The sequence below is a fragment of the Pelophylax lessonae genome (genome assembly GCF_965119305.1).
Source record: "Pelophylax lessonae genome assembly, chromosome: 3".
NCBI classification, from domain to species: Eukaryota; Metazoa; Chordata; class Amphibia; order Anura; family Ranidae; genus Pelophylax; species Pelophylax lessonae.
Genome location: NC_138770.1, coordinates 198,174,358 through 198,198,774, shown reverse-complemented (window position 1 = coordinate 198,198,774; position 24,417 = coordinate 198,174,358). Strand labels below are relative to the sequence as shown.

Genomic DNA, 24,417 nt, shown 5'->3' with positions numbered 1-24,417 from the left:
TTTTTACCCCAAAGAGGCTGATTGGCTAAGAGGTAATTGGCATACCTTTATATAATGATACTAAGGTGATTGTGGTCACATGACCCTTGAAAACGACGGCTATACGTGCCGACGAAACCGGTCGGGAATATTGGGATACAATCACCCTGCTATCATTGCCATCTTTGAGACCGTCTGGATAGGACCAGTGAACGCGGAAGCGGTACCGTCCTGAGTCCAATCTCGGATCTTGAGTCTTAATGCCCGTTTTTATGACCTTGATGTAAGTGTGTCCACCTTATTTTACAATAAACTGTTTAAACGTACTTCACTATCCTGGTCATTCCTTTGTTTACATATCGCTGAGGAGCGTAAGGAGGAGGAGGAGTGTGGAGTTCTGTGGTTTTACAGGCAGTTGTGAAGTGGATTACTCTAGAGGGCTTGGTCTCTTACGCTTGGATTCTGGTCGCATTGATTTACCCTGCTTGCATTGACCCCCTGTAATAAGGGGTCTGTGCTTTCTGGTAAGCACACTCACACATTGGGTGCCTGTATGGTGAAGGGTTTGAAGATATATCATGTGAAGAGTTTTTATCCCTTGGAGAGTGTATCTTATTCATTTATTCGTTTATTGGGACTTATCACCATGAACTTTTGATGCACTTTATCTTGCACAATATTTTTATGATTTATTATCAATATTTATGTAATCAGATGATGATTTATCACTATGCACTTTATATGGTAATTATAATGTCAATATTTATCACATATTTGCACTTTTAAGGTGAGCGCAGCTTAGTACACCTTGTGTGTATCATATATCATTCCACACGTTTTTACGATTGAGTTGCAGCTCCCTACATTATTGGTTTACACCATTACACTGTGCACATTTATATAAAATTATTTAATTTTATTATCCATATATACAATTATAAAACAATTTATTTAGTTCACTTACTCACGACTAACTATATTGCACAAATAATTAACTTTGCACAGCACGTTTGCACTTTATCCAATAAGCGCAGGTACTTTGGCGCCTAACGCCATTCGTTTACTACTAGTAATAAATGTAATAGTTGATCTGAACCCTAATAGGAACATCTAAATAGATCACCAAAAAACAGGTTATATATAAGGTCAGGCAGAGTGGTAAAGCATTAGATCGATGATGTATCACAGAGGAGGTGGTGAGACCTGCCTGTGCTAAAAAGATAGCTATTTGGCCAACACCCAGATGCAGGCACCTGTTGCCAATGGGTAGTTATTTTTTTACTATTTGCTAACAGTTAAGCTGGGTACACACTATACAACTTTTGTTGGTAGATTTTCTTTAAATTTACCTTCAACTATGTAGTGCAAGGGCCTGCCTCATTGTATACAAATTGAAAATGTTTAGGTCTGACCTCATATTATATGGTTTTGGTAAGTGTAAAGCCCCGTACACACGATCAGATTATCGAACGATCTGTCCTCCGTTTTTTGTGGCATGCTAGTCTGATGTGGAAAGTGAAGAGGTTATTTTCATACGAATTTTCCCGTACGACAGAATTCTACTTCAGAAGTTATGTCATGTGTTGGATTGCTTTGTATGTGTTCTTTCGTCTCTGAGCATGCCTAGTCTTGCTCTTAAGATTTTTTTCCGTCGAAATCTGTACTAATGAGCGAAAATCGGACGTTGTTTTGACGGACGACAAAAATTTTATAGACTGCACATCAGGATTTTGTCAACCAAAAAGTCAGAGTCGGCTGTCGAAAGCACCATACTAACAATCCGAAAATCGGCAGATCGGTCGTCGGACAAATTTTACCTACAGATTTTCTTATCGTGTGTACGGGCCTTTAAGGAAAAAATCTAAAGAAAATGATATAGTGTGTATCCAGCTTTACTCGCAGATCTTTCAACAAGATAGAAGAACACAGTGACTGCTTTCACACTGCAGACCTACGCAGACAGATTGTCTCAAGTGAAGCCACTTTTACAACCTATAGAGTTTTGAATGAATCCATAACTACTTCTGGACCATTTTATTCAACAAAACACATAAGCGCGTATACTGAATTTTGCAATAGACAGGCACTGTGAATTTTAAAAGTTTGCATTTTAGAAACTAAAAAAATATATACTCTAGACTTTTTACCCCAGGGGAACCCCTCAAATAATTTTCAGGTCACAGTGAAACCTTGCTAAAACTAGCTCATCGGGAACCAACGGGGGAAAATGCCCCTTACATTGGTGATCATTAGGAAGAATGCAACTCTTAGGGCTCTTTCACACAGGATGTCCATCGGACGGACTCCGTTTTTCTCAGCGGGGGATCGATCCGCCGATCCCCCGCTGAGCAGGAGAATGACAGCTGTTCTCCGCACTGCGTTCGGACACACAGCTGTCAGAGCCCCATACTTCTCCATAGGGGAAACGGATGGGAACGGACCGTCCGATCCCATCTGCTGGACAGATGGAAAATAGGGTTTCCATCCGTCCAGATTTGACGGATCGGATCGAGTGTCAGCGGACATGTCTCCGCTGACATCCAATGCCCCATAGAGATGCATGGGGGCAGGACCGTTCAGATCCACCAAAAAAACAGACAGGCGGATCTGAACGGTCCGTCTGTGTGAAAGGTGCCTAATAGACAGCTAAAAACATAATTGGGTAATGCTGTTGGTTTTTCCTAGTAGTATTGGCCCTAGAACTATGCAGATACAATCAATTGCTAAGTCAGCCACAGCTCAAGAAATCCCTAACAGTCTCTGGAGGAACCTTCGGTTTCCACAGAACCCTAGTTGAGAATGGCTGCTCTAGGTCAATAACCTACCTTTACATTAAATTGATAAAGAGATTTGTGAAAAAATCTAAACCACAAGGAAATATATTTATGAGATTATTTACATACCTTAGTTATAGGGAACTGTGCTCAATACTAGTGTGTGTTAACTTTTGCTATAGTACCTACAGTACATCCTGAAAATGAGTCTATTGAAAAAAAAGTTTGGAGCAAAAGGATTTTTCTTGGTACCAATAAGGGCATTACAACATATGAAAAGTTAAACCAAATAATTTTTATTACAAATATTATCATAAAGAATAATGAAAAAATATGATTGGCAAAGCTCCCTCTTTTGTTAACCACACTATAATTCTAATAGTGATGCCAAGCCGCACCAAAATGATGTTAATGTATAATGGAATATACAGTATATAGTCAGCCAGTCTCATTGGTAAGAAGTCAAAAGGGGAGCTGCAGGAACTATTAGGCTGCAGGAACTATTAGACTGCAGGAACTATTAGAATTCTAGACAGGGCCGGGGTATAAGAGACAGTACATAGCTAATGTAAACTCAGTGACCATGCTGAATATTGAATGAAAACCGCTGCAAGGGGCAGTTTAGTTGCGTGAAGTCGACTTACAGTTTGTAGAGTGTCACGGGGTCTCTGCTGTGTAGCCGCTGCTCTCCTACTGACATCCTAGCTGGGAGTATGATTAGCCTGTGCCTGTCAGCACCGCTGTCATCAATCACTATGCATTCCCATTACCATCATCTTCTCCACTATGTCTGCTATCTGTATTCCGCTCCTGTGGAGTTCCTTCCTAGGACTGCAGGTTCCGTCTATCTGTCCCTCATAGAGGAAGTGCTAGTAGTAAGTGTGTGCAGTGCAGCAGGCGACAAATTGAAGGACACACACACTGGCACTGGAGTAGAGGCTGCAAAATTTATGAGTCCCTGTCCAAACACCTTGACAATTGTGTATGTCCCCTCCCTCGCCTCTGCTGCTCTGAGTGATTGCAAAAGACTGCCACTCCTCTGAAAAGCAATGCACACATGGATTGCTTTTCAGAGGTATTTGACAGGCGATGAGGAGGCGATATGTCGCCTCCTGCATATGGTAGTGGGGAAGTTGCAGCACAGACCCTTTTATTTGATTGGGTTGCATTTGGTGAGTGGTAGTGGCCATAAAATGCAACTGGGATTATAATTCTTGCCGCAGTCACAAAGCAAAGCATCGTGGCTGCATCATGCTTATACCCCCGCTAAGGGTTTTCTCACACCAGCTGCTGCATTGGAACATTTTTTTTTTTCTTTTAGAAAAGGGATGAGGATGATTCTGGAAAGGGACGATAATGATTCTTGAGAGGGATCATTCTGGAGAGGGATGAGAGTTACATTGTGGAGAGGGATGAGGATGAGGGAGTTACATTGTGGAGAGGGATGAGGATGAGAGTTACATTGTGGAGGGGGATGAGGATGAGGGAGTTACACTGGGGAAAGGGATGTATTGTTTTCTTAGATCTGCTAGGGGAGGATAGATTCAGGTGGGGGGCATTGAAAAGGTAGTCCAGGCCCTGGTAAATGTTGGTGGTCAGCCCGTGGGGGGGGGGGGGGGGGGGGGGCGGCTAAAGCTGTGTAAGGGGCCCGAAACTTCTGATGGCTGCCCTGCAAACATATGTATATATTTCTCACCAGGGTTCTATATAACAAAGCATGCATATCCCAACAAAGAACAAGGGGAGAAAAGAAACCATACATAGTAAGCCAAATATGTTTCCAGACCTGAAAAGGGGCAGGTGGATATTATCAGGCTCCAGATGATAAACCAATGTATGATGGCATGCCGATCAAACAATATACCAAATAAGCAACCAGACTAGTATATGAGATTGTTACAAAGATTGGCATATACAGTGTCTTACAAAAGTGAGTACACCCCTCACATTTTCATAATTTTTTTATTATATCTTTTCATGTGACAACACTGAAGAAATGACACTTTGCTACAATGTAAAGTAGTGAATGTACAGCTTGTATAACAGTGTACATTTGCTGTCCCCTCAAAATAACTCAACACACAGCCATTATTGTCTAAACCTCTTGCAACAAAAGTGAGTACACCCTTAAGTGACATTGTCCAAATTAGGCCCAAAGTGTCAATATTTTGGGAGGCCACCATTATTTTCCAGCACTGCCTTAACCCTCTTGGGCATGGAGTTCACCAGAGCTTCACAGGTTTCCACTGGAGTCCTCTTACACTCCTTCATGATGACATCACGGAGCTGGTGGATGTTAGAGACCTTGTGCTCCTCCAACTTGCGTTGGAGGATGCCACACAGATGCTCAATAGGGTTTAGGTCTGGAGTCATGCTTGGCCAGTCCATCACCTTTACCCTCAGCTTCCTTAGCAAGGCAGTGATCATCTTTGAGGTGTGTTTGGGGTTGTTATCATGTTGGAATACTGCCCTGCGGCCCAGTCTCCGAAGGGAGGGGATCATGCTCTGATTCATAATGTCACAGTACATGTTGGCATTCATGGTTCCCTCAATGAACTGTAGCTCCCCAGTGCCAGCACTGCAGCGCTCATGCAGCCCCAGACTATGACTCTCCCACCCCCATGCTTGACTGTAAGCAAGACACACTTGTCATGTACTCCTCACCTGGTTGCCGCCACACACGCTTGACACCATCTGAACCAAATAGGTTTATTTTGGTCTCATCAGACAACAGGACATGGTTCCAGTAATCCATATCCTTAGTCTGTTTGTCTTCAACAAACTGCGGGCTTTGTTGTGCATAATCTTTAAAAGAGGCTTCCTTCTGGGACAACAGCCATGCAGACCAATTTGATGCAGTGTGCAGCGTATGGACTGAGCACTGACATGATGATGATGCCCCATCCCTTCAACCTCTGCAGCAATGCTGGCAGCACTCATACGTCTATTTACCAAAGACAACTTCTGGATATGACGCTGAGCACATGCACTGAACTTCTTTGGTCGACCATGGCGAGGCCTTTTCTGAGTGGAACCTGTCCTGTTAAACCGCTGTATGGTCTTGGCCACCGTGCTGCAGCTCAGTTTCAGTCTTGGAAATCTTTTTATAGCCTAGGCCATCTTTATGTAGAGCAACAATTCTTTTTTTCAGATCCTCAGAGAGTTCTTTGCCATGAGGTGCCATGTTGAACTTTCAGTGACCAGTATGAGAGAGTGAGAGCAATAACACCAAATTGAACACACCTGGTCCCCATTCACAACTGAGACCTTGTAACACTAACAAGTCACATGACACTGGGAAGGGAAAATGGCTAATGGGCCCAATTTGGACATTGTCACTTAGGGGTGTACTCACTTTTGTTGCCAGCGCTTTAGACATTAATGGCTGTGTGTTTAAGGTATTTTGAGGGGACATCAAATTTACACTGTTATACAAGCTGCACACTCACTACTTTACATTGTAGCAAAGTGTCATTTCTTCAGTGTTGTCACATGAAAAGATATAAAAAATTTACAAAAATGTGAAGGGGTGTACTCCCCTTTGTGAGATACTGTAGATGCCAGAAAAATACAGCTGCATTTGAAGATAAAAAGTAGTACAATTGCTGACAGCCCATAGTCACATTCAATACCGATAACAAACCATTATTAGAGAACTCTAGTCTCACCTGTTCGAATGGAGTAAGCCGGACAATTGACACAATTGATGATTAAATAGAACGGGCAATAGCCATACCTTGTTGGTACCAAGAAAAATCCATTTGCCCCAAACTTTTTTCCAATATGTACCTTAGTTTATAAATGTCTTAGCGTGACATAAATCCTCTCATTTACTGAATTGACATTCTAACACAGGGGTGTCAAACTCAATTTAATTGCGGGCCGCATCAGCGTTATTATTGCCCTCAAAAGGGCCTGTTGTATCTGTAAGACTAGATGTCCAGAGCATCCCCTACTCTTACATAAGACGTCAAGAGCCTCCCCACCATCAGGAATTTAGTCCCCACCCTCCCTTACATATCAATGCACCCACTTATCTTGTGCTGCTGCTAGGAAGAAGCTGTAGGCATTGCTGAAAAGCAAAAAATACAGGGTCTGGAGGAGGCCAGAAGAGGGCTGGAGCTCTCCTGCAGCTGCAGGAGAGGTGCAAGGGGCCACATGAAATGGCCTTGAGAGCCAGATTTGGCCTGCAGGCCTTGTGTTTGACACCTGTGTTCTAACATATCAGGCAAAGCTTCAACCCTACAGGGATTTTTTTAAATATTTTGACGTGTTATAAAACAAAATAAAATATAGTATGGGTGGCACTGGTTCAGACTTTGTTTTTTTTCTATGAAGCAGTGCCCTGGTTTTTCTATTCCAGATAGTTCTGTGACATAGGAAAGTGTTTTTCTGTTGAGTGTATTGTGTTTGACTAATTTAATAATCCAAAGAACAGTGTGTATAGTGCAGTAACCAAAATAAATCATTTAATGTCTTGTTATATTGACTTCTTTAAACTGAAATCCTATTAAATATTAGGGCTACTGCATTTTGTACATCTCAGCTGCTCTTTGTGCTTTTTAACAGAATACTCTTTTATTGGCTGCTTGAGATTCAGATTGTAATATGAAGCGACATGCATGAGTCGCTGAATCTTTGCTTTATAACTGATCTGTCATTTGTAATATTGTGTTATTACCATAAGCAGTTTGATATGTATACCTACACTTTAGGAACAAATGCCTAGTGCCGTGTCTACAGGCATTTATTTATTTTTTTGGGCAAGTTTTGCATTCCTATGCAAGCTTATTTGAATTTAAAACCCTGTTGAAGCAGGTAAAATGCTAGTAGGTGCTTATCTACTTCTTTGTAGTAGTGATATACAGGTAAAATAGTAGTAGGTGGGTATCTACTTCTTTGTAGTAGTGATATACAGGTAACGTGCTAGTAGGTGGGTATCTACTTCTTTGTAGTAGTGATATACAGGTAACGTGCTAGTAGGTGGGTATCTACTTCTTTGTAGTAGTGATATACAGGTAACGTGCTAGTAGGTGGGTATCTACTTCTTTGTAGTAGTGATATACAGGTAAAATAGTAGTAGGTGGGTATCTACTTCTTTGTAGTAGTGATATACAGGTAAAGTGCTAGTAGGTGGGTATCTACTTCTTTGTAGTAGTTATATACAGGTAAAATAGTAGTAGGTGGGTATCTACTTCTTTGTAGTAGTGATATACAGGTAACGTGCTAATAGGTGGGTATCTACTTCTTTGTAGTAGTTATATACAGGTAAAATAGTAGTAGGTAGGTATCTACTTCTTTGTAGTAGTGATATACAGGTAAAGTGCTAGTAGGTGGGTATCTACTTCTTTGTAGTAGTTATATACAGGTAAAATAGTAGTAGGTGGGTATCTACTTCTTTGTAGTAGTGATATACAGGTAACGTGCTAGTAGGTGGGTATCTACTTCTTTGTAGTAGTGATATACAGGTAAAATAGTAGTAGGTGGGTATCTACTTCTTTATAGTAGTGATATACAGGTAAAATAGTAGTAGGTGGGTATCTACTTCTTTGTAGTAGTGATATACAGGTAAAGTGCTAGTAGGTGGGTATCTACTTCTTTGTAGTAGTGATATACAGGTAACGTGCTAGTAGGTGGGTATCTACTTCTTTGTAGTAGTGATATACAGGTAAAATAGTAGTAGGTGGGTATCTACTTCTTTGTAGTAGTGATATACAGGTAAAGTGCTAGTAGGTGGGTATCTACTTCTTTGTAGTAGTGATATACAGGTAAAATAGTAGTAGGTGGGTATCTACTTCTTTGTAGTAGTGATATACAGGTAAAGTGCTAGTAGGTGGGTATCTACTTCTTTGTAGTAGTGATATACAGGTAACGTGTTAGTAGGTGGGTATCTACTTCTTTGTAGTAGTGATATACAGGTAAAATAGTAGTAGGTGGGTATCTACTTCTATGTAGTAGTGATATACAGGTAAAATGCAGGTCAGAAGGAGGTTTAGCTGCAACTGACAATGAATTCTGAATGATCTCAGAAGTGTGTCAAGCTGATGCCACTGGCACAAGCCCAAAGCCTGTGCATACAGGCCCTAAAGTCCCATGACAGATTTTCTTTTTTCTTTTTTTTTTTTTTTGATTGAAGATAAAATACTTTTTATTTCCAATTGTTTTTATTAAGTTTTAGGAAACATACAGTAACAAAACATGTCAGGAAAATAAGCACACAATGTAAAATGCATCAGGTAAGGATGAGAAGAGCATTGAAAAGTCCATCCAGGAGATGAAGATCTAATCTGCCCTAGATTGATTGAAGAGTCCCTCACTGGTCTCTCACAATGGCCAGAGGGACTTGCTGTGATGGGAATGGGGAAGATCGACCTTATCTCTTAGAGGATTAGAATAGACAAATAGTTGAGCTCTGTCTCCTGTTTATTATGAGTGTTATGTCTTAACGGTACCCATGGTACAGATATAACTAACATTAGGAAGAGAGTAAAGATGAAGGGACAACAGGGTTGGATGGTTGGGATACAGCATTGAAAGAAATTAAACTTGTCATCCACCCATGGCAGATTTTCTAATTCTTCTTCTTGGTCATCATTAAAGGTTTTTCCATTACTTTTCCTAGTTAATGTAATTTATCGCCTAATTACCTGTGTCAGATTTTTTTTTCTCTTTAATTATGATTTCTCTCTTTTCAGTTCCTGCCACTAAGTTAGCCAGGCAGCGTGTTCCCAGTACTGGTCAGTGCCACTGCAAGTATGATCTGATGGCATACTTCCAAATCTGTGAGCTGGAGGCAAATGGAGAGTGAGTTCTTTTATTTCCCTTGTGTATGGCTAAAAATGCACAATGAAAGCTAAACACAGGTATTTTTCATTCCCAGTGATTGAATGCATGCATTCATATGTGTCCTAAAACATATAAACGCCACCCTGCAGGAGCCACTTAATATTTTGGGTTCTCTGTTCTGCGCCTCCAAGAACAACCTCAGCCCCCCTGGAACACCTGGTTGAATGAAAGTTACTGAAAGCACTTATAGGAACATGAATATAGACACCTTTAACATGGCTGTGAATTAGTACCAGAAAACAGACACAAGACCATTTAGTGATAAATAAATGTAATGCATTGGTATGGGTTTAGAATAAATGGTGGATTGAGGAATAATGAACACACAGAAGGCAGCTTCAGACACAGTCCACTAGACAGTATAATCACTTTGCCAGGGTAATTTAGAATAGATTTCTGTGCCACTAGACTGGAATTAACTCATAAATCATCAAGGTCAGCAATGAACAGTGCATATAAGAATTAACTGCAATGTGAATAATGATACTATAACTAGAGTGCACTCTAGGAGAATGGCTAGGATATGGTGCAATGTCCCCAGAAAGGTAAATTTTAGCATAAGCAATAGGTGAGGGTCTATGTGTAGCACCTGTAAAGGAACAGTCTTTAGTTATAACTCTTATGCTGGCTAGTGTTGTGACTCAGTTGTACCGTTGGTGCAAATGCAAATAATCCCAGTCAAGTCTGCAGGGAGCAATAAAGCTACTGGATGGCTGTATGGTCAGTTCCTAAATGGCTTAGTCTTTCTGGTAGCAGATAGTAAATGCCCACAGCAGTAGCTCACAAGCAAGTGATATTGCAGCTTGCCATCCGGTCACACACAGTGATTAGTCCAACCTCTACTCTGCACCCAGATGATTCTGGCTGTCGGCACCCACAAACTCAGCACTCCAGATCCCACTCTGGCCACAAAAATACAGCAGTGAGGGTGCACGCTGGACAGAGATGTACACCATCAGATCTTTCTCATGAAGAAAGGAAGCTGTGTCCTGTACAGCTTGATAAAATGCAGCTCTTTCTCTCCCTCCTGGCAATCTCCCTCTCGGAAATGCAGTTCAAAAGGTCTTGGTTACAGTAGAGTCTCTCTCCTCTGGACTACAGTTCCCACAGTGCAGTGCCTGACTGAGTCTATTGAACACCTACTGCTCAGCAGCTCCTTCCACTTGCTGATATACAGTAGCTGTTAACCAGTTCAGCACCACAGGGTAGCAGCTACAGAGAGCAGCTGCAGCCAGTGCTTCTCTGTGCATCTAAGAACAAAAAAAAGGTTTTGGCTGGGGCTCTAGGTTTTCAGCATGGCATTAAAACTCTATCATTCTCTCTTGCAGCTATATACCTGTATCTGTAGATCATGGTGTTGGCTTACCTTGTCATGGCACATTCCTTCTGCATCAGGTAATGTGGCTGTACGTATTTTTATATCCTAAATAGGTAGCCTTTGTTTCATATCCTTTTAATGCAAATGTTGTCTAATGCAGGGAATCCAAAGACGCATTTCACTGACACTTGTGCATGAAGCTGGAGCAGAACTAAAATGGCTGGAGGTGCGAGAATTGGTAGTAGGTGGGTACCCACTTCCTTGCAGTAATGATATACTCCTGAGGACAAATAATGATACAAGGGCTGTCTAGGTTGTGGAAATCCCAATTATTCTTAGGTGCTGGGGGATGGTTTGAACTATTGTTGATGTGAAAAAGGATGAGGGTATAGTCGATGGTGTAGTTAGGCCAACATCCCAAATAAATAGAAACAAAAAGGAACAACCCCCTAGTGGGACTTTAAAGGCCTATAACACATTAACCACTTAAGCCCCGGAAGATTTTACCCCCATTCCGACCAGGGGGTATTTTGCGATTCGGCACTGCGTGAATTTAACGCACAATTGCGCGGTCGTGCAACGCTGTACCTAAACGAATTTGACGTCCTTTTTTTCCCACAAACAGAGCTTTCTTTTGGTGGTATTTGATCACCTGTGCGATTTTTTGATCACGCGCTATAAACAAAAAAAGAGCGTCAATTTTGCAAAAATAGCAATATTTTTCACATTTTTTTATATGAAATTCCCCCAAAAAAAAATGTAAAAATCAAAATTTTTAAAAATTTTCGGCCAATTTATTTTATGCTACCTATGTTTGGTAAAAAAAATCGCAAAAAGCGTATTTTGATTGGTTTGCGCAAAAGTTATCGCGTTTACTAACAAAGGGAAAGATTTTTGTCATTTTTGTTGTTTTTTTTTTTAACGCGTAATGGCGGCGATCTGCGATTTTTTTTGCGGTACTGCGACATTGCGGCGGACAGATCGGACCCTTGACTGACATTTTTGACACTTTTGGGGTTACCAGTGACATTTCTACAGTAATCAGTGCTATACATATGCACTGTTACTGTAAAAATACACTGGTAGTGAAGGGGTTAACTTTATTTGGAAGGGAGGGGCTGTGTGTGTCCCTAGGGGCGTGGTTTCTACTGTGATTGGCTGTGGCTCTAGCTGTAAGGACACTGATCAACGGATCTACATACCAGATCCGTTTTATCAGTGTCTTTGCAGCGAGGAGAATGACAGGCAGTTTGTTTACACAAGCTGCCTGACATTCTCCCTCTCCCCCGCCGATCGCCGAGTGACCGGCGGACATCGGGTCCGCTGGTCACACGCGCGGGGGGGTCCGTGACCACGCGGGAGTGGGAACGCGCCCCGGGGGGCGCGCGCTCGCTCCCTAGACCCTCACAAGCAAGCAACGTAGCCCTACGTTAGTTTGCCTGTGAGGGGCTGACCGCCGACGTAGATAGTCGTGCGGCGGTCGGCAAGTGGTTAACACATCATAATGAAGTATAGATAACCAAAAGAAGTATTTAAACAATCTCAAATACAAATTTCGTTTGCAAATTTGTAAAAAACAGATCGAGGCTGGTGTAAAGTAAAGCCAACATAATGCAAGTCACATACATGTAATTCAGTTCTACATCTATATGTGGAACTGTATTATATGTATGTGACTTGCATTATGTTGGCTCTACTTTACACCAGCCTCAATCAGTTTTTTAACAATTTTGCAAAAAAAAATTGTATTTGAGATTTTTTAAATACTTCTTTTGGTTTTCTATTCTTTATTATGATGTAATAACATTTTCTAGGCCATTGACCTCCCACTAGAGGGTTGTTCTTTTTTGAACTATTGTTGGTGTGACACATCAATATTTTACCTGCATATTTTTTAAATCTGGTAAAAGTTTTATTGAGATGTCCCATAGTCATACAGCCATGTAAATTGAAAACAGAATGTTCACTCCAATAACAAAGAGAACAGTCAACTAATAATACAACTCGAGTATCAGATTTTACATGAGACTCCACTGTTTGTTCAGACTAAAACCTCTGCACGGTTTAAATCATGGATAAGGCAACATGAGGCACTTACACAAACTTAAGGAATTAATGGTGCCAAATAACACAACTCTCCAATATACACATACACATAGACATTGTAGTATGTTTCACAACAGTAACCTGTCTATTGCTAAATCCGCTGGGGCTAGGTCAGGGATCGCTAGCCAGTTTCTCCATACTTTCTGGAATTTGGAAGAGCAACCTGTGTGCTGGTAAATTAGTTTTTTTCCAGCCACAGCTTCAGGCCCATCTGTTTAGGCCACATCTGTGACGTTGGGGGGTTTGGGAGATCCAATGCAATAGGATCAACCTACGGGCCTGAAATGGAGCTCTAGAGTGGCGCTTCATTAGCAAATTTGCCTAAATGTTACTGCCCCTATGTTCCAGTATGGCATTCTAAGTTGTATGAGATTTTTTCTTGTGAAATGGTTATCTCCTATATAGTAAGTTTGCTTTTTAGTAAACATTGAATTACACTATTTTCTCTTCCGATACACCTCACAGAACCTAACAATAAACCTCAATTCCAAGAGAATGTATAAACAATTGTGCAGCCAGTCAGGCTCTATTGCAATACTCAAGGTCAAAAAATGAACATGCTGGCAGTTGAAGGTAGCACAGGAATGACCTCATCAATGTGCTGCTGCTTCTTTATTGCCCAATCAACAGGCATGGGTGTGCTCTTGGTCAAGCTATGGTGTTGCTGAAGATTGGGGATCTCACTTTGCCGTTTAGCAGGGGTATTTGGATCATAAGACTGGGTGTACAGAAATACAAATCCTTTGTAAAGGTTTTCATGTATATGTTTTAGATGTTTTCCTTGGTTTTAGTATAATGTGTTCATTTTTTTCAATCAGCTTTTATATATACATAGTAAAAATAACTAACCACATAACAACAGAGAATATACTGTATCCTGTGGTATGGGTAGGTAAACTGACCTTCACCCTATTGATAAATATTTCACAGTTTTACATTTACTACATTTAGTATTTTGATGCTAAGGTGCTGTGTGCAGCACAGGGAACCAAAAGCCTATGCATATGTAAGGACTGGTATTTGCATGTTAATGTACTTGTGACATACCAATGTACATATCTTAATGTACTGAAGAGATTTTTGTTGCTTTACTTGTATTCTAAAAATACTGCTCCATGTTATATAAATGAGTGTTTAGAGTTGATTGGCTCCATAACATTACAAATTTTGTTCAAAATGCTGTATATTTTGAACACAAACAAAAATTCTTGTTTTATCACTTTAGGGAGAATCAGGAATACACCAGAGGCCGATGAGTCTCTAATTGACCCCAACATCTTGTCCTTAAACATCCTGTCTGCAGGTTATCGCCCCCCAGAGGGAGGTGACAGGTAAGTAGTTTCATGGACATTTGGAGGCTACAAAAGAATGAGTATAGTATGAACCGAATGAATGTGGAATGTTAGTACTGGATGATGTGTATGACATAATACATAGAGAGACTCTATGGAAAGATTGAATATGTATGATTTTTGTCTTTTCACTTTGAATGAAAGAGAAGAAACTTAAGCATGACCTTCCCTCTCACCTGATCTCCCTTTGCTCCCTTATATGTACACCTAACCCTAGCCACAATGTTCAGAACTTTCACCTTCTCAGAGAAATGTACGTGTACTTTCCAACTACCTAGTCCATTATACTGACTCCCCTTGTGCCCCAGTGATCCCGGTCATTTCAAGCCTGACTCACAGCCTTCCCTCAATCATGCTCACATCATTTCTAACATCTGTCCATCATCACCATTCCGTACTTTTCACTCCTCTCACACTTTCTCACCTGTCATTTGTAATCCCATATATTTCCTTATAATTCATGTATCTTGCAAATTCCTCATTTTGGCACCTCTTAACCTCACTTAAGCACTTACCTTATTAGAAAAGGTTCATATGCTCCCTATTTGGAATAAACAAGGGAGACCATAAAGATGTATTTACCTATCCACTGGCTGAGCTGAAAATCGTTGGATGAATGTGTTGGGGACATTGGGGGCTGAGGTTTCCCATGCCCTGATGGAAACGCTAATGTCTCATTATTTGTGTTTCAGGCAGTTTCTTGATTCTGACACACCTAGGTATTTTATTTTTTTTTATCATTCCTCAACCTGCTGTTCAGCTTAACTCCCTTTGCCCTTATACTGTCCTTTCTGCCCCAGTCTTCTTCTTTCCTCTGTACCAACCTCCACTGGCTGTTATTTATTTATTTTTTCTTCTGTTCCACCATTACATCAGGTTACGCAGTTCATTAAATACATCCTTCTCACCCCTACTTTTACCAATCTGGTCCTTTTACCCCTCCCCTGGTCCTGGGAAATGCTCCTTTTTTCCACATAGGAAAATATGTTTAACCATTGTCAAAGGCTTGGTACTCATGGGCTTACAAACTAAAGGAAATCTGTGCTAAGAGAAATATGGGGGCTTCTATTGCTGACCTCTTTCTGGAAACTAGTTACCCGGCAGTCTTTGTTTTTAATATTGATGCAGAACAAGTAAGCAGTAATGGTAAAATAAATTAAGTTATTGGATCAGCATGAGAGCCAGGAAGTTTGCACTTTGAAAAGCAAAAGATAAACAATAACATCATGCCTATTCGACTATATTATAACTCAGTATAGGAAAACTAGTGTAGGTTTCCTTTAAAGTCCTGTCAAAACATGACAAATATATATATATATATATATATATATATATATATATATATATATATATATATAAAAACTCTTTCTGGTTTTACTGTTGTCTCTGTCCCTTTTGAGAAGATTTATCCTTACTTTCTGTCCTGGTGACCACACAGGAAGTGAGTTGACATCTCTCATCATGAACGCAAACGTAATAAAACTTTCACGCTTTAAAACATTTTTTAGAAAACATGTTTAGACATGATTGGGCTAATCAATACTTGCTACACTGTTTTATTATTGAGAGCAAAGAATTGTAGGTAGTGGGAAGTAGTTTCTTTTTATGCCTGAAGGGGTATGATGAAACCAAACACACCAAAATTTCTCCAAAATGTGTCTCAAAAATGCAAATGTTCACCCAACGCTAATGTGTTAATTCCAGTGTGAGCATTTATTGGTTGTAATTTTAATGTCCATGAGTACCTGGCCTAATGCATGCAGAATGGAGAAGGAGAATTATAATTTATAGCTAACAATGGAACAATATTTTATCATGTTATAGATAAGAGAATGTGTCTTTTAAGTGATAAACCAAACTCTGTAGTTTTGCAACACAGAACCCATTCTAAGCAATCCATCTTATGTAAGATCCTTATAAAAGTAAGTTGTTTGAAAAATAGGTACTTTAAAACAGTTCACAAAGTTGTCATTACTGATACCACTTAAAATATCACTCAATGTACTTTATCTGTTTAACAAATAATCATTTACTAGTGATAAAAAAATCCTAGAGCCCTGTGGGTTAGCTAAATTGCCCAGACAGAAAAAAAAGCTCCCTTTTCAGGTTTGCTGTCAGATTATGAAACATCAGAGTCAGCCCTCTAATAAGCAATATGTAATTGCTCTAAGCCATCCAGTTTTGTGTGTAAATTGCACCTTGAGTTATTGATCTCTGTTAAGCGGTAGATGGAACAGAGAGTAAAGAAAGGAACCTAGAGCACTGAAACGAGTCTAGAGCTCCACTGTTGCCTGGATAAAATACTCCAAAACCTTCAAATGAAATATTTCATAGTTACATAGTTACACAGTTAGGTTAAAAAAGACACACATCTATTGAATTTGACTGGTAGAGAAAAAATAAAAAATGAATAGAAATCCTCCATAAAAGGAACCATATATCCACAGTTGATCCAAAGGAAGGAAAAAAAAACCTTTATAAAACATGGTCCAATTTACTCCACCAGTTGTAAAATGCATTTTATATTAAAAAAAATACTTTCCCTTTAAACAATTTACTGGTTACCGTTAATTGGTACCTCAGTACATATACAATAAAATCACAAACATCAACACAAATACATAACACCTATAAAAAATATAAATGCATAATAATGGGAGATCACCAGAAATCACTACATATCTACTGTATATAAACATAAGTTCCTGCAAAATCTCCTAATATGCTCAGATATGGTTACTATGCACACCAAATGAAGCTATGGCATAATTGTCTCAAACCTGTGATTGAATCATCAATGTTAGCATATAGCAGAGGTTCCCAAACTTATTTAGCCTACCACCCCCTTTTCAGAAAAAAAAAATTACTCAGCGCCCCCCTGGAAATCTACCTTTTTAAGTGAACAAACAGAAAAATGCAGTGACAAATTTGCATTTATGTATCTATATTTCTACCTGCATCCTACGGGAAACATGAAAGAAGATATATTTACACGATCTTCCACACAGTTCCTGCAGCTCCTGCACCCCCTGCACTCTAGCAGTCATGATTCCTGACATCATCAAGCACAGAGCAGCGTCCATAGCCCTGCTCTGGATGTGACGATGCCAGGAACAGTCCACCTCTGGATCATAGGGGAGCGCCATTCACCGGCGGAACTGAGGTTTGGGTAAGTATAAGGGTTTCTCCTCTCCCCGGGTCAAAACAAGCCCACTTAATCTTTGCAATGCGGGTGCAGCTACACTGTAAGGGATCTTTTTCTTTTTTTTTTTTGCCTGGAGTCTGACTTTAAGACCTGTCTATGGACTTGACCACTGATCTGTTTTAACTTGCATTTTGTGCAGACTTGTATAAAGTACTCGAAATTTCTACTTGAGTAAAAGTACAAGTGCTCGATCAAAAAATTACTTGAGTAGAAGTGGAAGTGCTCGCAGAAAAAGTTACTTAAGTAGAAGTACTAAAGTATTCAACATTTTTTTTACTTAAGTATTGCAAGTAGTTTTTTCAAAAAATTTGCTACTTAAGTACTAAAAGTAAAAAGTACCAGTAGTTCTAAAAAAAAAATTCTACTCAAGTACTGAAAGTAGAAGTACAAGTACTGTGTTATGTAGTTATTAAAGAAAGAAGTCAAAAGTATGAACATCATATTGTTTTTATTATTTCAAATGATTTATTCAAATGATTAACCTGTGTTTGTTAGTAGTTTCTTGATGCACTTTAAGCGCTGTAGCACCATTTATTTGTTTGTTTCATATTTTCTTTTTATTGGAAAGATTGGTATAGCAGCTTTTATTATACACAGCCTTTATTTTCGTATGCGCTGATTTACAAATGACATTATACACATTTTTTTGAGCTTTATGCAACCTGCCATCTACTGTTCTGGCAGTGGTAATTTTTTTAAAAGTAACGAGTAACTATGCAGCACAAAAAAAAAATACTTGAGTAGAAGTATCGAAATCATCGAAAAAATGTAGTGAAGTAAAAGTAGAAGTAGGAGAAAAAAATTCTACTCTAGGAAAGTACAGATACCGCATTTCGGTACTTAAGTACAGTACTTAAGTAGTTCTACTTCGTTACTATACATCTCTGATTTTGTGTGTTTAATTGGATAATAAAGTAATCACTACGACTGCTACCACCCCCCTGGATCATTCAAACACCCCCCAGGGGGTGGTAATGCCCACTTTGTGAAGCACTGGCATAAAGTGTCCACCAACTGAGCACACAGGTCTACGTCTTCATTCACAAATAATGTATTTGCAACTCTAGAGCATGCCTGCCTTACCTTTTCTTCACATCCAAAAAAAAGAACACCCAGCAGAATTCCCTTGTCTTTATCATTCAATTTCTCAGAGTCATGGATAATCGAACCAGATTGATTTGTACATTTTGTTTGTCTGCTAGTTTAGAATAAAACTCTCTTTCCAGTGCAGTAGGTATCTATGAAACCCAGGATAATCAAGGAAAAGCAAAGTTTTTCAGACGAGAGAGACAGTGTCTAGAATTAACAGTAGGGATGTACAGATCTACAAGGCTACACTCAGGAGGCTGAGAACAGACTGTGTATGCTTTAAGTGAGATTTATTTACAGTGAAACAATCTCCTTTCAAACACCAGCACACAGCAAACATAAAAATAAAAATGAATGAAAAACCCAGTGAAAGAATACCTAACTAATAAATCTAACAAAGAGAAAGCCTACCTAACAACTAACTATATACAATATATACAAAATGAGGAAGACAGAAAAGCAGGAGAAAACTGGAGGTGCATTAGATGGAAGGAAACAAACTGGGATCAGGAACAAAGGGGTGCAGGTACAAAGCAACAGGTACAGGGCAGGATCAAGATAGATCAGGATCAATGGCAAACCGAGTCTGGCAGCAGAAAAACACTGGAGCAAGAGGTACTAGTAGGGGAGGACCTAAATACCCTTATAACAGCCATCAGGTGAAAACCGATTACTGGGATCTGCTGGCTGCTGGGAGACACCCACTAGTGGACACCGAAACAAACAACTTTCCACTCTGTGAAGCACAGTGCCACCAGCAGGTGTTCCAGGTCCTGAAATACTGTGTGTTTTGCGTGGTGCAGAGAATTAAAACACAGTTGAAGCACATTTCGTTTTTCTGGATATTGTGTTGTTAAGGAGGAAGTGGTGTAAGGGAGAAAGCCAGATAAGGAGGAGCATTTGTTGAGCTCTAGTTCAACCAAAACCCATCTTTTTCTGGGAAATATGGAAGGTATAGTCTAAAATCTGAATGTCTGATTCAGATGGGAGGCATTCCAAAATAGGACTAGGCCATATTAGGGTATAGTCCTGGATTTGTTTCCTGCTAGATGAAGAAGTACAAACAAAGTTTACATTTAGCAGAAAGTAGTCTGGGCAGGGTTAGTAGTTGCATTTTCCCGTAGAACAGTATTCTAAAAAGTATTGATTGAATATTGCCTTAAAGCTTTGTCCAGGAATAATATAAAGTTATGCTTAGAGAGTGGGGTAGTAATAGAGTTAATGTGGATGCCAAGATGAGCAGGATTTTTTATTTTTCCATTGCAGTGGGAGGTTTTAAAATCTTATATATTTCTATAGAATCTCAATTGTATCCATTTAGATCTTACAATTAAATAAGCAGTGAAACTTCCCAAAAACCAAAAGGGGTCTTTCTGGGTGTCTATATAAAGAAGAATACATCATCTGAGTATGTATCAAAGTTGTGTTCTGAAGAACCATGGAAGATGCTGTTTTTTTTTTCAAATTGAACATCACACACGTTCCAGAGAGATGACATAATAACACATGTGAGAGGAGACATACCTACAGATCCTGACTTTTACCCATTTTTGCTCCTTTTTTTTTTTAAAGTTGTCATGTTTTCATGAACTAAGATTAAAACAGAAGTGGAAAATGATGAAAAGACAGTAAAATCTGGAGAAGTTGCATGTCAGATCTTACTGGCTGAGGACAGGCAGTTACACGATCAGTAATTTGAGGTTCTCATGACAATTTGGATAGAGGAAAATATGCAACACATAACATCCAGACATATAACCAGAGGAGACCAAGAACTGTGCGCACAATTGATAGATACTATACGCTGATGGGTAGCAAAATGGTAAGGTAATAAAGCTACAGCTGTATTTTGTACAGCATATCTGACTTGCCTTTTCAAGCAATTCAAGAAATTTTGCAAGAACTAATGTCTGTTATTATTACATATTATATTTTGGAGCAGGGCCAGAGACAATCCAGTAATTAGGTCACAGTACGACTTAAGCTACCTATCCCATTACTTGTTAAAATATTGACAATAAAGTGGATGTTTTCCACCACTGTTCATAGATGGCCAAATCAGTACAGATTTTTGTACAGTACTTGAATTGTGGCACTAGTCACATACCACTTAATGTATATGGCTGACTATACGTAGTACATTGTAACAATTATACTGTACATACTGTTGTATGTTGTAATGTTGTAATAGTGACTCATGTGAAATCATTAGGCATTAAGCATAAGAACAATGTCATTAGATCCTAGTGAATTCTCAGGCAGCTGAATATTGCTTTAATGACCTGGCTTAGTTATGTCAGTAGTCCCTGGTGGCAAATTGCTAGGGTTCTGTCAGTTGTGATTCTTCTCCCTCCATGCATTGCATTACATGACCCTCCCATGCCCCACCATTGATTTGTACTGGCACTCACACTCTCTCACTCTATATTTGGGGCTCCTACCTTCAGCAGCCACTCCGTGCTGGGCACCAGGTACTCACTTCTGTTATTCTGCCCTTCTTGCCATTGTCTGTCTCTTTTCCACCTTAAGTGCTTACATTCTTGTTAATGTTTCCTCCCTCCACAATGCCTGTTCACTGACTAGATGTTTTCTGGTGTATAGAAAAACCTGCCACTGCATAATATTTTTATAGTTTCTTGTCTTCATTACTAGTTGTAACAGTGCTATGCTACTCACCTTACAGTTCATAATACTTTTGTGCAGCTGAAGGATATAATTTTTATGTTCCACCTTACTTAGGCCTGGACATTGATAGTTTCCCCTATATCCCCATGCATCTCATCTCTTGATTTCCATAGTGTCATAATCTGCCATTTCTAGATTTCCTTCTTGTTTTTCGTACCTCAGTCTAATGCATTCTTGTCACCCACCTTTTCTCCACCTTCCAACCCCAAATAAGGTCATGATCTGGCCCCTCTACCCCTTATGTTTTTCCATCTTCTCGGTTCTATTCTTCATCTCCCCTCTTCTTTCTGCCTCTTCTTTTATTATTTTACCAGTTACTGTTTATTATTGTGGAGTTCTACTGTTGTATACTGATACACCTTCATTAGATGTTCATATTGCTCAGAGCTTGTTTTAATAAAAATGGAACTCAGAAAAATTTAACTGTTGTCCATAGCTGAAAGGCAGGTTTTGACTTCCAATTTTTGTCTGAGCTAGAATAAAAAATATTGGAGTCTGAGAAATATTTTTTTTAAACACCAGCCCTCTATATGCTTTCCAGTGCCAAGTGCATGTTGAGGGACATTTCCAAGGAATGGTAGAGCTAACCATATCCATGGTACTCAGAGTGTTTTATAGCAGAAATTTATATACAATATTTTGAACCTAAAAGCACATAACCCCTTAAGCTTCCTAAGCCTTACCCCAGATAGGCACTTCCTCCAAAAACATTCTATAGCTTATATGGGGCTTTATTAGTGCAGAATATTGTAGACTGAATATTATAAAGTCCTGCTTTTGTGATGATAACAGAAAATATGTAGCTTACTAACTATGCCAAGAACATCTGGCTGTTGGCTTTTCCTGCCTTAGGCTCTAGCCTATCATAATGCCTGTTAAACCTGGGCCTGGTGCCATTTGTTAAATTACCATAATTACCAAATCTGTTGGTAGAATCTAGGAGAGCCTTAACTTTAAAAATAATTTTCAAACAACTTTTAATTATGCCATTTCCTACTCACATTTGAAACTGAAATTATGCCACTTCCTTAAAATTTAGGGATTTTCCTACAAAGCAACGGGCCACCATAAGCTAATTTTTGTGTGTGTATCAATATACAGTATTTATATTGGTTGATCTGTGTGTAGTAACTGTTTGGTGTATACTGAATAGCAGTATTTTTCTCAAAGCTCTGTTTACTATAAATACTCTACACTCACCCTTACCTCAATTTTTATCTTTGCAGCTGTGTAATATCAAAAAATGATATTTAGTGCATGTACAGCATTATCTAATCAAATAAATCAAATTATCTAATCTAATAAAAACCTTAAACTTTATACCCCAATATAAATATTGCATGCATATCCCAAAGTATCACATGAACAAATAAGTTCCCATATAGGAAACATGCACCCTTATAAAATAATGTATGATCAAACTCTCCTATCAATAAATAATAAAATATTACAAATATGATTTAATATAAATAATAATTATAAAACTAGTAATAATAATTATTTATATTGTTGTTATTATTAATATTTTTTGTATTATTACATTTTAATAAATAATTATTGTTATTGTATTGATAGCATGTATTATTATTGTTATTATTAATAATACTAATATTAATACTAATAATATTTATTGATGAGAGGCTTTAAACATATTTTATTGGTGATTGGTTTGTATATGGGAGCTTATTTGTATTTATGTTCCTTTAGGATATACAGGTCATTGTACATGTACTTATCAGTTGTGGGGTTTGAGGATTTTTTTTTTTTTTTAATAATCTTTATTTAACAAGTTCAAAATAACATACAGAAACATAAAATAGCAAAGGAGTGCATAAGTGCATTTAGAAAAAGAGACACAGAGAAGGCACAATCAGTATTATGTTCAGTCCGGACACCATTAGTGAAACAGGAATGTCCATAGGGGTCAATCAATCAGGCATTGTGAAGGCGTGTGCCAATATCGGCCAAACAGCAAGTACATTCAAGGACCCCCATGATGCGCCGTGTCTGTCAGTGCCGCCCAAAAAAAAAAAAAAGGGATCTCCGCAAAGGAGGCCGGAGAGCCCGACAGACACCACACATAATTCTAACATCAGTGCACATTAGTATCCATGTTACAGTATATACTTCCGCAGAATCAGCCACTGGCCTCAGAAAAAGAGATGGTGAGAGAGAAAGAAAGTCAAGAAAAAAAAGAGAGACAGTAGAGGGGAAGAGACAAGCAGGAAGGATAAAACAGGTAGGGAAGGGGAGGTCCGAGTTGGGGGCGTGGGCCCCAGGTAGGAGAAGATCAGGCTGGAGTCCTAGAGTTCAGCCGCTAATAATAGGTGTGTGCACATCTGAGATCTCATCAGAATAATGCATCCACCCCATCCAAGTGTCTTTAAAGCGTTCCTCCCTGCCCTGTGATGTGAGAACTCGCCGTTCCACTTCCATCACCAGGTTGACCTCCCGTTTCCACTCAGAAAGCGTGGGGCAGGTGGAACTCCGCCAATGCCTCGGTATGAGGCACTTGGCGGCGTTCAGCAGGAAAGGAACTATACTACGTTTGTAGCGTTTGATTGAGGAGCGTGTATCATGGAACAGGTACTGAAGGGGAGTGCGGGAAGGAGGGGTAAGCGACAGCTTGGATACCCAAAGATGTACAGCGTCCCAGAAGGGCTGCAGTAGGGGGCACTCCCACCAAATGTGGAGGAAAGTGCCCACCTGGCCGCAGCCCCTCCAAAAATGGGGGTCCGAGCCCGGAAAAATCCGGGCTAATTTAGCAGGGGTCCTGTACCATCGGGCTACAAATTTATAGGCCGACTCCTGTATCCTGGTGCTAATGGAGGAGACATGGGTCAATCGCAGAATGCGAGAGAGTTGTGGGGGAGCGAATTCTACCCCCAGCTCTCTCTCCCATTCCTTCATGAAATAGGGAGGCAAGGAGGAAACCCCACTCAATAACAATTTGTACATGTGCGACAGTAGATGGCGGGATTCCGGAGGGTCAACAAACCACTTCTCGAAGGCCGAGAGGCCAGTAATCGGGCGTGGAGCAGTCGGGAGTGTGGCGAAGAAGTC

The 24,417-nt window shown here is 39.6% G+C and overlaps 1 protein-coding gene across 7 annotated transcripts in view; it reads left to right on the top strand.

The window, feature by feature from the left end:
* Window positions 1-24,417, top strand: part of KIF1A (kinesin family member 1A) — a 234,155-nt gene that overhangs the window by 172,652 nt on the left and 37,086 nt on the right. For 2 of the 7 annotated variants that reach the window (XM_082249384.1, XM_082249380.1), the window contains exons 33-38: window positions 9,449-9,557; window positions 10,928-10,994; window positions 11,078-11,162; window positions 14,249-14,354; window positions 15,068-15,094; window positions 21,117-21,140. In XM_082249384.1, coding sequence (XP_082105510.1) covers window positions 9,449-9,557; window positions 10,928-10,994; window positions 11,078-11,162; window positions 14,249-14,354; window positions 15,068-15,094; window positions 21,117-21,140 — 418 coding nt within the window. The remainder of the gene's footprint in view (window positions 1-9,448; window positions 9,558-10,927; window positions 10,995-11,077; window positions 11,163-14,248; window positions 14,355-15,067; window positions 15,095-21,116; window positions 21,141-24,417) is intronic. The other 5 variants (XM_082249385.1, XM_082249382.1, XM_082249386.1 and 2 more) reach the window with 3 other exon arrangements.